We start from the raw sequence: 15,781 nt of genomic DNA on the forward strand, positions 1-15,781 counted from the left end.
GAACCAGAGGCCAACCACACGCTCCGCAAGTTAGTCAAACGTCTGAATACAGATCTATAGAGTTCATACCTCCTTTCTAGGCAGAGCCCCATTGCCAGCAATTCCAAGAATGTGTCCACCAGGGTCCAACAGCAGCCCCTCAAGTGGCCCTGGCTGCTTGCTCACTGATGACCCTAGCCCGTGATGCCACTGCCCCGTATTCGGGGAGTCTGGGGTCAGCTGCTGCCCTTGCAACACACAGTGAGATTTTGTCATGGAAGACAAGAGTTCAACTACCGAAGAACAGAAAGCTTGGGGGCTGACTCACATTCTTTTCACAGGCAGAGCTGTGTCTGCTGCATCTCTTTAGACTGAAACCAGAACGTGTCCATGGTTTTAAAGGCAGAGTGAACACACCTGCCTCAACCAGGAATACTTTTAGCTGCAAGTCACAGAAAACACATGAATAGTACTTAAGGAATAAAGACAAGAAGTCTGGCAGTTGACGACCTGGAGCTGGGGCAAAGGTTCAGAAATGTCATCAAGGAACCATCCGTCTCGTCCCCTCTTTCTGTCCCACTCACCTGAGTATGTCGAGCCTTCATTTCATGTCCATCACCTCATGGCTGTAAGTTGGCTGCCACAGCTCCACACATTATGTCCGTGTTCAAGGAAAGAAGAAAGGGAAAGGAAAAAAGTGCCAACCGCTACTTCCCCTTTCAATCAGGAGAGCAAAGAACTTCCCAGATGCACCAGAGCAGACCATGCCTGCCCTCACTGGCCAGAACGGGGTTGCAAGGGAGGCTAATTCTAGAGTGGCTAACAAGGAGACTAGGGCGGAAGTTACTGACTTAGCTAAACATGATTCATCACCAGGGACCAGGCACACGGTCACAACAAAGAAAACCCAGGGTCTCTTAGGTAGGAGGAAGGAGAACAAATATTAAGTAGTAACTTCAGGGCTGGCTCCTCAAATGCAGATGCAGACATGTCGGGAGAAGCATCAGTGTATGGAACAGAAGCTGCAAAATCATGCAGAGGAGCTGAGAGGAGAGGGGTGTATTATTCAGGGTTCTCCAGAGAAACAGAACCAAGAGGATGTGTGTGCATATATATATATATATTCTTAAAATAAAGGTATATATGATTTATTTTAAGAAATCAACTCACGCAATTGTCACAACCAGCAAGTCCAAAACCTGCATGTAGGCCAGCAGGCTGAAGACCCAGGAAGAATTGCAGTTCTAATTCAAAGGCCATCTGCTGGCAGTATTCCATCTTGCTTGGGGGACATCAGTCTTTGTTCTATGAAGGCCGTCAACTGATTGGATGAGGCCCACCCACATTATGGAGGGTCATCGCCTTTCCTCAAAGTCCACCAAATTAAACATCATCATCTTATTAAAAAAAAAAAAAAAAAAAGAACTTCACAGGAGCATCCAGTATATGTTTGACCAGGTATCCGGGCAGTGTGGCCCAGCCAGATTCACACATAAAATTAACCATCACACAGGGAGACAAGACAAAGTAAGAAAGGGAAGAGGTAGCAAGACTGGGACACAAGGTGAAGAGGGCTCTATAAAAGCTATGTGATATATATACATATATATGTATAACTGAATCACTTTGCTGTACACCAGAATATAACACAACACTATAAATCAACTATACTTCAATTCAAAACTTATTTTTAATTTTTCAAATTTTAAACTTTAAAAAAATAAATCTATGTGAGGAAAGAGGAGAGATGTCATTGAAGGGCACAAACTTGCAACCAGCAGGTAAATAAGTCCTGGAGATCTAATGCACAGTCTAGTGTCTATAGACAACAATATTGTATTATGAACATCAAACTTTCTAAGACATGAAGAAAACTTAATTATCCCCACCACAAAAAAAGAAGTCATAATCCTGCAACATGATAGAGGTGTTAGCTAACAATGGCAATCATGTTACAATATATAAATGCATCAAATCAACATGACGTACACCTCAAACTTACATGTATATGTTATATGTTCAATGTATTTCCATTTTAATATATCCAAAAATTAAGCTAAATGGCATAGCCTGGGCCCCTCAGGTCATTACAGCATACAGGCGCTGCTGGAGCAGCTGTGTTTTGTGCCCAGGTTCAGGTGGGGAGATACAGGACCACTAGAGACAGAGGTTATGGGAAAAAAGTCCACTACCCCGCAGGAATGCATAGAAACCAACATGAGTGCTTTGCACTTCCACGGGGCACGGAATTGGGTGCTTTAAGCCAAAGTTAGCAGCCTTAAGAAGTACAGAGGCTGCTGCTGATACTTCGGTTACTTTCTGGGTTCACTTATGTGATGTTTTTGTCTTCTCGAGACGAGCCAGTCCATCCTGAATTTGGAAACCAAAGATTTCCCTGCATTCTCAATTTCAAGGCATGTCCAATTTATAGTCAACCAGACTCTCTTTTTAGATGAAGTGAAGGAATACGTGGTGTAGAACGTTACAGTATGTTCCTTTCAACAGAAAAAAGTTGCAAGCCCAGGCTCGGGAAAAGGATTTTAAGGTTAGGACAGAGTCTCACTTTGATAAAAGAAGATGTTGATCGGCAGTACCGACAAGAGATTTTTTTTAAAAAACGCTGTCCCCTCGGCTTCTCCCACTCACAGACAGGTCTACTGCCCCCCTGTCTAGAATGATCCTTAAGTGAGGCCTTGGGGAGATTAATTCCCACCTCCCTCTGAGGAACGCGGTGGGGAGGACTGCTGGCGGGTGGCCGTTCCCAGGGCTGTAACCGGAGCCACGTTTCTTCTATTTATAGACATGCCCGCAGCCCTCTCTGCCCAGCTGCTGACTTTGGACTCAGTTGGGAAGCAGAGCAGTTTGGTCAACACACAAACGACATCACGATGTCCATCTCTGATTGCCTTCCCGATTACCCGGTCAAGTCGGATTTCGTAAATAGATTGAAGTCAGCCCTGGAAGCCAGGGATGAGGCGACAGTGAGGGATTTGATCTGTACTGAAGTTCGGCACGTGGACGCCGTGATAGAACTGGCCAACGACGACTGGATGAAGGACCCCTCGGCCCAGCTGCCCCCCGGGGTCCTCCTAGGTAACTGCGATGAATCCGCTGCTTCCCCATCGTGTGCACAGGGTTGGGGTGGGGAACATTCGGGGGTGGAAGGGCAAATGGTTGAAAAAGGCGAATGATACGTGCCCAGCTGTATGATTCTTATTTATATACATACGCACTGTGTGTATATATGTATACTGTATATATACATGTACCTAGTATATATCTGTATATATATACATAGTATATGTCATAGTATGTATATATCATAGTATACACATATTTACTGTATTTACTATACAGTACATAGTAAATATATATATACTATGTAAATATATACACAGTAAATATGTATATATGTACTATGATATATAGATCTATACTATGATCTACACTATGTGTCTATATATATACACATACACACACATATATATACACACAGTATGTTACATAGGCAACAACTAAAGTGCAATATACAAAAAATTTAAAAAGAGAAAAATTAAACCGTGGCACCGTCATCCCGACCCAGCACCTCTTTTCGTTTCTCCACTTTTCTCCAAGCTAGTCTATTTGCATGTGTAAATTTCCTCTCCTTATAACCGTGTGGTAGATAATAAGTTTGTGTTCTGTTCTGTTGAGTTAATACACCTAAAGTACTTTCCATATTGCTACATGTCTTCTTAATTTCAATCACCTATTGAGGTGATTAATGACAAAATACTTAAACCAAACGCCTGCAAGAGGGAGCTGTGTGTTTACATTTTTACTACTATCAGTAATGCTATAATTAGTGTCTATATTAGCATTCATATGCTTTTTTCTTATTCAGGGTTCTGTCCTTAGGATAAATTCTTAGGAGCTGTATTACTGGGACAAGGATAACAAATGTTCCAAATTGTTTTCTGAAATGATTTCTATTCCTCCTGATAGCGAGTGTGTGTCACATCACACCCTGAACATTATGGGCGGTTAATATTCATATTTAAATCTCCAATTTAGTAAGTGCACCCTGGTCATTCTCCACTGCCTGCTCGTCCATCCTTTTATGTTTGTTTTTTAACATCTTTATTGGAATATAATTGCTTTACAATGTTGTGTTAGTTTCTGCTGTATAACAAGGTGAATCAGCTATATGTATACACATATCCCCCTATTCCCTTCCCTCTTGTGTCTCCCTCCCACCCTCCCTATCCCACCCCTCTAGGTGGTCACAAAGCACCGAGCTGATCTCCCTGTGCTATGCAGCTGCTTCCCACTAGCTATCTATTCTACATTTGGTAGTGTATATATGTCCATGCCACTCTCTCACTTTGCCCCAGCTTCCCCTTCCCCTCAACCTTTCTTTACTGCTCAGAACCAAGCCTTATCTGTAGGGTTTGGGTTTTCTTTGTAGACCTTTTTACATGTGGGCCCTTGTCTAGTCAGGTCCTTGGGCAATATCTCCTCATTTCTTTATACCTTTTTGGTCATTTTGTAGGTCTCCTTCACATAACATGTGTATAATCCCGTTGTCATATTTGCTGAAAATGATATCCCTGACCACAGCTTAACTGTTCACTGCATCGTGCTAATTCTAGCTTGTCAGATGTGCCCTCCACAACGTTAGTCTTGACTCCTAAGGAATGTTCAGGGCTCCCCTCCCCCCACTAGACAGACTCCTTCCCAACACATGTGAGTGCATGCACACACGCGTACCACTGCACACACAAGGCACAAACACACACGTGCACAAACACATGCTTACACATCCAGGAAGGACACCAAAAGGGAACGTGCCTGGGACGTTGGTGCTGGCGAGTGGAGCTTTAATGTGATGAAGGGACCGATCAGAGACTGGAACTTCTATGGGGGTGACCATCCCTCTATTCCCCTGTGATGTGGGTGCACCCCCGGTGCTGTCTCTCACTGGTGGTGTAAACAAGCTGCCGAAGGCTTTAGGGAGAAACCGGCTCCTGCTTCTTCTTTTCCTTGGTTTTCCTAATATCTGGGGCGTCGATCAGGGTGAGGCCCCAGGAGGCATGAGCTCAGAGAGCACCACGCCTCTCTTCAGACCTTAGCTCTGCCTGCATGGGCAGGGGTCCTCACCGAGACAGCATCTGGTACACGCAACAATCCAGGAGCCTGCCCTGGGGTGTGGAGGGGACTTTGAAATCCTAAACTGCGCTTTGGCCAGGAGTGTTGAGCTCTACATTTTGCATGTGCACTCCAGACCCACCCTGCCCCCTGCCCAGTGCCTGCCCATGAGGCGCTCTTACGAGACACATCATCCTGGCCCCCACTGGGTGTAGCTAACGCAAGGTGCTGCGAGGAGCGGGGAGGGGAAGGTATTTGCTCGGGGGACCCCTCCCTGCCAGATCATCGCTGCGATTTGGCTTCACCATTGGGCTGAAGGCTCAGCTCCTGCGTGGCACCTCCTACCTCGCTCCTTGCCCCTTCAGACACAGGGAGGGGGCTCCCACGGTGGCCCTGGGGACCCCAGCTGGCTTCCCTGGCCCTGCCCGCCTTTGCTACGCCCTGGAGTTGCGCCGTCTGCTTTCTGCTGGGATTCTGACTAGAGCAAGTGCCCACTCATCACAGCCCCTTTTACAAGCCCATCCCAGCAGGTTGGGGATTTGTGTATTTGGAGCCCCTGAGTTAAAATATCATTTCTTGTCCTTTAACAACAGCCTTAATCTGTTCTTTAGATTCATTTATTAAATAGCATAAGTGTTTTCACAGTAGGACACGTCATCAGTGCTACACATTAATATAAATTACAGGTAACATCTTACTATTTTAAATGAACTACATGAAAAGCTAATGATGTGATAATATTTTTCTTTCAGTATTAATAACATATTTTTTATTAATCCAAGATAAAAATCTAGTCTTTCCAACAAAAACTAAAATAAAATATCATTTCTTTTCACATTACTAATTGCCCTGCACCGTCTTTACTGTCCCCACCACTTTACTAAACACTTGAAACCAATGAAATCTGTGTTAAGAGTGTCCCGTTCCCTCCCACGAAGAACCTGTATGTTCTAAATCATATCGTATCTACTTCTCCCTGCCGAACGGCGCAATTCAGGACGAGAACAGGTCGATGCTGCTGACATCTTGTCAGGACTTGGGCTTGTTCTGGGTTGTTTTTGTTTCGGGATGATGGTAACTGAATGATTAAGCCTGTGACCTCAGGACACATACTGTTGCCAATGATTTTATTGTGGGGGAAGCAGGCTGGGATTGAAACCGGGGTAGAGATGCAGCACGCTCACACCTGCACTGGGGGGCCGCCTCTCTGGCTAACATGTGAGAGTAGGATTTGAAGGAAACAAGAAAGGTTAGGAAACAAGATCTAGTTAGGAGGTGGTTGAAGGCAGTCACCCAGGTGAGAGACGACAGGGTCTAAACCAAGAGAGTGGGGTACACACAGAGATAAAGGCGAGAAATGACAAAGCTGAGAAATGATGGGAAGGGGTTGGGGGTGAGTAGAGGATAGTGCCACCGATCCAGACAGAAATCAGGGGGCTCTGTGACTGTGACAAAGTTTGAGCCTTTGCTGTGAGCCTGGCAGTAACGAGGGGAGAATAGAAACAGGAATAACACACAGGACCGCCTCCCAGGAGTTCAGAATCCAGCCTGTGTCATCACAGGTAGGCTATCAGGTGCCTCAAATAGCCTTGGAGTGAGACGCTCCAGAGGGAAGCTTGGGCTCTGCCACCAACGAGCTGTGTGACCTCAGGGAAGTCACTTTCCCTCTCTGAGCCAGTGCCTTTACTTATTAACTAGTTCATGAGATTCCATTAGTGATTCCCAAGCAGAGGTCCCTGAGCAAAGCTCCACGGGGGAGGTCCCCGGAGAACCACGCTGTCAGAGAATACGCAAGGGCAGGTTAAAGGCTGGCTGTGGCTTCACCACCACCAGGGGGATGGGTGGTTTGCAGATGCGCCTTGGGCAACACTGGCTCAGATCACTGTTGAGGCCCCTTCCATCTCCAGGCTTCTCTGAGGCCGTGATCCCAAAGTCTCCCTGTCTCAGCCCAAAATGGAGCGAGGCCTCCTTCTTCCTGGGTATGGGAGTGAACGGGCTCGTTCTCGGGAGGTAATTGTGAGTCACGGGGGAACAGCCCTGAGAGAAGCAAGAGCTGTTTGCATTCAGACATACACGTGGGGTCTTTAGAATGTGTGAAGAGGGGTCAGAACTTGTAGCAGCACCTTGAAGGGCAGCCCACATTGGGAAGGGATACTGGAATTTCAGTCCTCCTGAGGAGGAAGGTGAAGATGAAAGGATGATGATGACCAAGAAGACAGGGCCGGTCCCGGCGAGGGGCAGGGGCTGCAGGTGCCCACCCCGGCCAGGAGAAGGCAGGGCCGAAGTTCAGGCTGAAAAGGCTTTTCGGGGAAAGGGGAGGAAAAGTTGTCCATCCCAAGGACAACGCTTGTTCAAAGAACTCTGAGTATTGTTCACAAGATGACAATTTGCAAAAATAAGAAGAAGAAAAGTGGGCTTCCCTGGTGGCGCAGTGGTCGAGAGTCCACCTGCCAATGCAGGGGACACGGGTTCGTGCCCCGGTCCGGGAAGATCCCACATGCCGCGGAGCGGCTGGGCCCGTGAGCCATGGCCGCTGAGCCTGCGCGTCCGGAGCCTGTGCTCCGCAACGGGAGAGGCCACAACAGTGAGGGGCCCTCGTACCGCAAAAAAAAAAAAAGAAGTAACAATTCTTTCTGCTTGTCAACATAAATATACAAGGACCTTGCTTCTCTCAGTGAGATCTCCATGCTTGTGTGTGAGCTTATTACTCCCACCAAATAGAGCAGAAAAAATAATTATTATTTATTTATCTGCAGCCATGTCACATCACAATAAAAGCATAGGGAAAAGAGGTACCAGCCAAAAAAATGGCAGGAACGACTTGTTCTGGAGAACCCCTCAGGTATACATGGGTCCCCTTAAGGAGGGCAGAGGGCAAAGGAACTTAAAAATTCAGCCCCAGCAGGTAGTGCGTCAAAGTACGGAATGTACCCTCCCTGCCTGGCCACGAGGCAGAAGAATGGTCCTCAATCAGGATTCCCCTAAAGACGCAACTCACCTGTGCCCTTGTGAAGCCACCTGCTCTCCTGCAAAGATGTACTTCGGATGCCCTGTGGGATGCTGGGAAGGGCATGGAGGTCTCTAACAGATGATCAGCCCTCTCCCTGCTAGTCAGACTGAGACTGGCCCGCTGTGAGGGACCCGGGAAGGAGTCCTGGGACTGGGGCACAGCAATCTCTCTCATTCTCTCCTTGTGTGTGTGTGTGTGTGTGTGTGTGTGTGTGTGTGTGTGTGTGTGTGTGTGTGTGTGTAATGAGAGGAACAGAGCTGAGGCCCCAGCTCATCCACAATCTGCTCCCCCATCTTTCCCACCTACCCCCTCCCAACAAGACCCTTCCTGCCAGGACGACACCCAAATCCCAGGGCTTGTCAGGACCTCCCCTGCCTCCTCGGTTCACCTAGGCCATGCCCTCCTTCCAGACCCCACACACGAGGGCCTCCCTGCACACCCGACCCACAGACCCACCACTTCCCTCCACAAGAGCACAAAGCCCTCAGTCTCCATCAGTTTCCGAAACACACAGCCTCGCTGGGCTAATTTTTTTTATTCTTTTTTTTTTTTTTTTGCGGTACGCGGGCCTCTCACTGTTGTGGCCTCTCCCGTTGCGGAGCACAGGCTCCGGACACGCAGGCTCAGCGGCCATGGCTCACGGGCCCAGCCGCTCCGCGGCATGTGGGATCTTCCCGGACCGGGGCACGAACCCGTGTCCCCTGCATTGGCAGGCGGACTCCCAACCACTGTGCCACCAGGGAAGCCCCCTCGCTGGGCTAATTTTTATACCCACTGAATATTTCATTCTCAAATATGGCCTCGTCGAGGGCAAGACCCTTGCCTGGTATCCGGAGCCTGGCTCAGGGTCTTAGCCCTGATAAGTGTTCAAACTCTGGGTACCCTGGCTGCATGGGTTGGCCAAGCTCTTTTGCTAACGTTCACCCGGGTGGACACAGACTGCGTTTCCACAGACATGACTGGGATGAGTCTTTCTGCAAAGAAAGATTCGATTCTACTTTCTGCTAAAGGCAAGTCTCTACTGTTGAATATTAGCAACAACGGCATTACTCGTCCTCGCCCCTTTGCAGTGCCTATCAGCTCACTAACCAGCGAGCACACAGCAAGGGAGAAAGGGTGGCGGGGGAGGGGTGGCGAGACCCCGCTTGCCCCCCAAATGCATCAACTGTACAATTTGGTAACTGGCGTAATCAAACTACTTAAGAAACAACTGATTACTAATTGCTATTATTAAGGATGTCAGCATTCCATGATTTTGCTGCTGATATCTTATGTACAAGTCAAGATGCTACTTGAATTCTTGATTGAAATAGAAAACTAGAGGCATTATGGTGTGTTTGGGGTAATGGTATTTAAGCATCTGGAGGCAAGTTAAAGAAATACTAATTGGGTTTTTATTAAGAGATCTCACCCAGCAGCAAGTATAGGTGGGGAACGAGGGTGGGTGAACGTGGGATGGACATAGACCCAGTGGGTCCGTTGGCAGGATTTAACTGTTCATTCAACCAACTTGACGCTGAGCACACTGTGCCATCCGAGGTACACCTACTCCCTTTGTCCCTGTGTGTGGAGGGGAGCATCGCCCACGGAAAACCCAACAGCTGAACGTCAGTTAAGTAAGCACAACCCTGCCTTGGAGGACTCACATTTGAACCAATGACAAGTGTGTGTACGTTGCTGGTGTCATGGATACAGCAAGAGATTAATGGTGAGGTGACCCTGGCTCTCCCACGGACTGAGTGGTCTTGAACCTTGAACCTGTGTGGTCAGTCCATCTCTCTGAACCCTAATTTCCTCATTTAAAAATATGGGATCAGTGGGGTCACCTCTCAGGGTGTTTCCAAAAGGGACAAACTAGGGTTCTAAGAACAACGACTTGTATTTATGGAGATCAACAAAACCCCGTTGCCTTCACAACACCTTCAGGTGTCGTGCACCCTGGCAGAGGCCTGTGTAGACTGGGCCCCAACTTCAAAGGAACGGCTGGCTCCAGGCCAGATGGGCAGGGAAGGTATCGCCTGGTGGGAGGCTGGTTTACGAGCTCGAATCACCGAAGACCAGCAGCCTTGCACAGGGCCAGTCTTGTTCTTGTTGTTAGGAGACTAAGTCCGCAGACCAGAGCTTGTTAGCACTGGAGCCAACCGCAAGTGGGGGCAAAGATGGAGGAATCACATGCAGTGAGCACTTCTCTTAGGTATGCGTTTTCCAAGGACTATTATCTTTCCCACTTTCCCAGCTGAGAAAAATGAGGCTCAGAGAGGGTGAGTTCCACACCTCAGATGCCACAGCAGGAGGAGGTGGAAATCCAGAGCTCTTCCTGGCACTCCTTAATGCCTGTAATTGTCCTGTGGCTGCATTATACAGATGGGGACACCAAGGCTCACATGTGTTCCCTTACTGGGCAACAGCCAGGTAGGAACAGCACACAAACCGGGTATGTTTTCTGAGTTGTAGTCAAGGGTTCTTGACACATACCCACCCAGAGATGTGTGGTAGGAAGATCCATGAAAAACGTCCCCACTGAGGCTGTGACAACCGTTCGACTTTACGTCAGACACACACACACACACACACACACACACACACACACACATGCACACAACATCAATAGCATGGAGTCCATCGCTTCAAATCATTCAAATAAGAGTATTAAGAAAAAACATGGATGAATGAACGGGGCGCTCAGCTGCAGAATAAAAACAAAAATGGGAAGCAGGAGGTCAGTGATGACAGGGAAGGATGGAGAGGCAAGAGCTCTGCCGTCTCGGCTGCAGCCCTGATCAGAGCGTGTGGGGGCAGGGAGACCCTGCTCGAAGCAAAATGAAATTAAACCTTTCTAAGTACTTATAAATCAGCACCTAATGACACCATCCCACCACCAGCCGGAGCATTGCTCTTATTACTTTGATTCACAAGCCAGGAAAAGATCCGGAATTATGCACAAATTATTGTCCCATCTTCTTAATTAACGCTGATTGCAAAATTCTTGCTAAAGTCCTTGCTAACAGACTCAATTATGCGCTGCCTGAATTGATTCACCCAGATCAAGTGGAGTTTATTAGAAATACACTTTCCTACAATAACATCAGATTATCTTTGAATATAGTTAAATTATTTAGGAATAAAATGGCTCCAGCAGCATCCCTTGTTTTAGCTTCAGAAAAAGTATCTCCCACCACCTAGAATGAAGATATTCCTTTGCTTTCTGCCAGACACACACCCTAGGCTCTATTTTCCCAGGAGCAGGTTGAATTGCTGTGGTGAGATGAGATATATGCCTTTGAGCTAATGGTCCAGCTTCAAAGCATATAGGCAGGAAGAAATATCCGACAGGGTCAAGTCTCAGCTCCCGCCAGTATGAACCGTCACTGCCTGTGGAACACAGTGAAATTGCAATTAGGCTAAATCAGGATATTTTCAGAATCAAAATTGAGAAACAGGCTAATAAAGACATAATGTATGCTGATGACACACTTCTATTAGCATCACTCCCCAGCACACTGGAGAGTTTCGAAAGAACAAAAAGAAACGAGGATAAGTGGGAAGAGGCTTTTCTACCTTTTTCCAGGATGATGGTGGTTCCTGCAATGGTGCACTCTGCTGAGGATAAACATTCCAAAGAAACGAACTGGAAATGGCAAATGCACTACCTATAGCCTGGTACCAAATTCAACAGCTGGATATTGAACAGGATCTGGGCTTGTCCTAATCACCACATCCTGGCACATAGTAGGTGTGTAATAAATATTAACAGACCAAAAAACATATGGAGGACACAAAATCTCCTGGGTTGGCCCTGGAAAGATGAACGTGTTCTTGACAGGCTGGGATGGAAAGGAAGTTATTCCAAACTGAGGGAGCAAAGGGAGCAGATGTGGAGCACACAGTCTGCACTCAGGGAAGTAGGAGCTGGCTGGAAATAGGGTGTGTTAGTCAGGGGATAGGGAGGAATATCTGGGCAAGCACTTTGAGACTGCATTGTATTGTGTGAGGCCACAAATCCTAGACATAGGCATTTACACTTAAATGCAAAGGCAGTGAGAAGCCACTCAACAATGGAATGAGATCATCTAATTTGGAAAAAAATGAAAAACTCCTACATATGTAGGAAGGATAGAGGTGGAGAGACTGGTGCCGGGAGTCATGGCTAGCTGCACACACCCACTCCCCCTCCTCCTTTACCAATAAAGTCCCTATGACAACACCATGTGCTGTCATAAGGTGGAGAAAAAACAACATTTCCCCACCTCCCCTGAAGCCAGGGCTGGCCTTGTTCAAGTCAATAATGGACTGAACAGCAGATCAAAGATGACGGGAGAAACAGTCAGTGAATTTGAAAACAGATCAATAGAGAGTATCCAGTCTGAAGAACAGAAAGTAAAACGATTGAAAATAAAATGAACAGGGACTGTGGGACAATATAGAAGGTCTGACACATTCAACCAAAGTCCAAGAAAGAGGATGGAGCAGAAAAAATATTTAAAGAAATAATTACCAAACATTTCCCAAATTGGATGGAAGATATAAACTTACAGATTCAAGAAGTTTAGCAAACCCAAAGCAGGATAGGCATCACAGGAGACAAATGTGTGCCTGGTATCTGGATGCTCTGTTGGCTGCTGTTCAGTCAAACTTGCCTTGAAAATAAAGAGCACATTTCATTGCAGTGAAGGGAGGGAAAAAGGTATGCAGAGAAAAAGACGCAATAACAGCTTCTTATTTGGGAGTGCATGTAACTCTCCTTTTCACAAGCCTGCAGTCGTTCCCTACTGCCTACGGCAAAGGTCGGCAAACTATGACCCTAGGGCCGTCTACCTGTTTTTATAAATAAAGTTTTACTGGAACATGGCCCTGCTCATTCATTTACACAGTGTCCATAGCTGCTGTCATACTACAGTGGCAGAGCTGAGTAGTTGCCACAAAGACCATATAACATACAAAACCTAAAATATCTATCTGGCACTTTACAAAAAGGCTTGGCAACCCCTGTCCAACAATGTACAGTTGCAATTTTATAGCAGGCGTCCAAGAGTCCAAAAGATGTGCTGTGAACTAACCAACCCCACCATCTCTCCCACATCCTTCACCCACCCTGTACTCCTGGGACTCTGATCAATAAAGACACTACTCATAGCTCAGTGGGGAGTAGGGGTTGCTCTGCAAAGTGTTTGCCATGAAAATTGACAGTGAACATTTAGAAACGTTGACAGCAATTTGACAATTAATATAACACCCACGTGTGTGATTACTGGACTTGTAATTATGCCCTTTTTCCATTTTATTCTTTCTTGTAATTAATTTTAATTGTATTTTGAAAGAGAATCACTCTGTGACAAACTGGGACCAAAAAAAAAAAAAAAATCCTTGGTCCTTCACCTGACGTGGTTGAGAAACCCTGGTCCGAACCAGGCCTCAGTGCCACCCCCAGGCCCTCTCTCCCCTCTTGGCCTTGGGGCAGGCCATCTCTGATCTCCTGTCTTCACGTGCTCTGACAACATGCCCACCCGTCCTTCCAGGTGGCCCAGGGGTTCACAGTTGGGTGCCGTTTGCCTTGCAGAGTATTTGCTGGGGATCCACACCTTCGAGGGGGAGGGGAGAAAGAGGGATTGGCCGGTGACCCAGGCCCTGCCATGCCTCGGCCAGCCCCAAGGGGAGCTTTGGAGCTGATCCACGTATCACGGTTTTCCCACATGGGGTCACAGTGGCAGGACCTGTCTACCGGTACCCATCAGTCACTGGATCTGCCACGTCGAGAAGCATATTCTGGAGTGAGACGCCTCTCTACCCAGAAGGAGCACACAGCCGGGGCAACAAGTCCTCCCTAACAGTGGGGTCTGGGCAGCACACCTCTGTGTCCACCAAAGGTCTTGGCCCTGCCGTGCACCTTGGCTCTGATCCCTCAGACCTACTCTCTGCGGCTTGCATCTTCCCCAGATCCCCGCTCTGCTCTCCCAAGCACCCACCTTCCAGACTGCACCCTGGGCCCCACCAACACAGCCCTGAGGCCAGGGACACCTGTCTGCCTCTTGCTCAGCCCACAATAAAGGGACACTCATCCCCCACCACAGGCCAAGAGGAGGAGACAGACACCCTCAGGGGTCGTGAGCCATCTTTTCCTTCAGTTCCCTCTGTGCTTAGCTCAGATGCCACCTTCGGAGAAAGCCTGTCCTACCCCTACTTCCTGTCACTCTGATACCTTACCTGATGCATTCTCATCTTCACACCTGTACCCCTATCGATCAGTGATCTCACTCCACTTGTCAGCTAACAGCCGCCTTGTCTGTCTCTCCCACAAAGTGTAACCCTCCTCAAAGGCAAGGATTTCTACTCTGAATCTCCACAGGTCTCTAGTACCTGAAAAAGGCCCCTTATGTGTACACTCACTACAGAATAATTCCAAATGGTATAGAAATGAACCCTTCCACCTGCAAACTCTGAAAATACCAGTTTCACTAAACACTTCCAAAACTTGATTTTTTAAAAACCTTTCACAACTGGATAGGCAAAAAAGATGTTTTCTTTTAACTTGTGTTTCTAATTAGTAAAAATGGACATTGTGTATATGTTTAGTGGTCATTTCTATTTCTTATCATGCTCTTTTCCTATTTTTCTGTTGGAAATTCAAAGTTCGCATTCTTTGCAAACCGAAACATAAGGACAATGAACTTTAAGTGCATCAGACACCACTGGGCTCGCTTTGGTCTGTGCACACTTGCAAAGTAACCAAAGGACTCCACTAGAAGCAACCCCCCTCCTCAACTACAGGACCAGTAAACTTCTCATTTCTCGAAGGGAAGTAAAGGATGATAGGGCATAACCGTCGGACCGAACCAACTTCAGGAGAGAAGTATTTTGCTCCCCGTGTGAGATTCATAAAAAACAATCAGTCTGAACAAGCAATTTGTCTCAAGAGGCAGGAGCTGCAATTTTATCATGTAATTAAATCCCCATGACAGTTGTAAAGAAACTTCGTCACCTTTATCAGGGAGAACTTCAATGAGATGCTTTCCAGCTCCATCACCAGAGTCCATAAGTGTCCTTCCAGGGCTGTTTACTCGTGGCTGTGCCTGCCGAGGTCCGGGCTGCCCCACCTCCCGCTCAGCCACAGAGGTGGGCAGTGCTCAAGGGCACCTTTGCTTCTGAGCTCCCGGAAGAGCCCTCCTGGGCCCTGCTGAAAGCAGCACTTGACCTTTGGATGAGATGGCATTCATGATGAGAAGTGACCACGCTGCTTTGCAGGAGCTGCACCAGGCTGGGTAGCGCTGTCGGGAAAATAAGTGAGCGAGGTGCCGTCCCCCGGTATCGTACTCTTCCACGTGACGGGAATGAGATTTCTCAATAATGTGAAATGAGTACAGACAACTTAATTCATTATTAACAGATACACTTGATCTGAGGAAGTAAAATGTTTTAATGTTTTGTTAAATGAGGTGTGCTGTGCTAACATTGTTATTTGGAGAGAAGGTTAGGATACGTTAATATTTTTGGATGTGAATGTCTGTGTGACTAACTCTGGTGAATGGGTGGGTGGGTGTGTCCTGGGCTCTTAAAAGCAGAGCCTTACATGCCGGCTCAGCTTATTATTTTTAAAAAATGTTTTAATATTTTTGGGTGAATTGCTTCTTTCACTTACATAGTATTTTCTCTTTTTTATTGAAGTATAGT

The 15,781-nt window shown here is 47.1% G+C and overlaps 1 protein-coding gene across 3 annotated transcripts in view; it reads left to right on the forward strand.

Moving 5' to 3' along the window:
- Positions 1-2,835: 2,835 nt before the first annotated feature.
- The window catches only part of ASB18 (ankyrin repeat and SOCS box containing 18), a 63,193-nt gene continuing 50,247 nt past the window's right edge, over positions 2,836-15,781 (forward strand). The window contains exons 1-2 of one of the 3 annotated variants that reach the window (XM_060151775.1): positions 2,836-3,072; positions 4,238-4,240. In XM_060151775.1, the coding sequence (XP_060007758.1) occupies positions 2,868-3,072; positions 4,238-4,240 (208 nt within the window). In that variant the 5' untranslated portion in view covers positions 2,836-2,867. The remainder of the gene's footprint in view (positions 3,073-4,237; positions 4,241-15,781) is intronic. The other 2 variants (XM_060151774.1, XM_060151773.1) reach the window with 2 other exon arrangements.

Source organism: Lagenorhynchus albirostris, chromosome 6 (assembly GCF_949774975.1).
Source record: "Lagenorhynchus albirostris chromosome 6, mLagAlb1.1, whole genome shotgun sequence".
NCBI lineage: Eukaryota > Metazoa > Chordata > Mammalia > Artiodactyla > Delphinidae > Lagenorhynchus > Lagenorhynchus albirostris.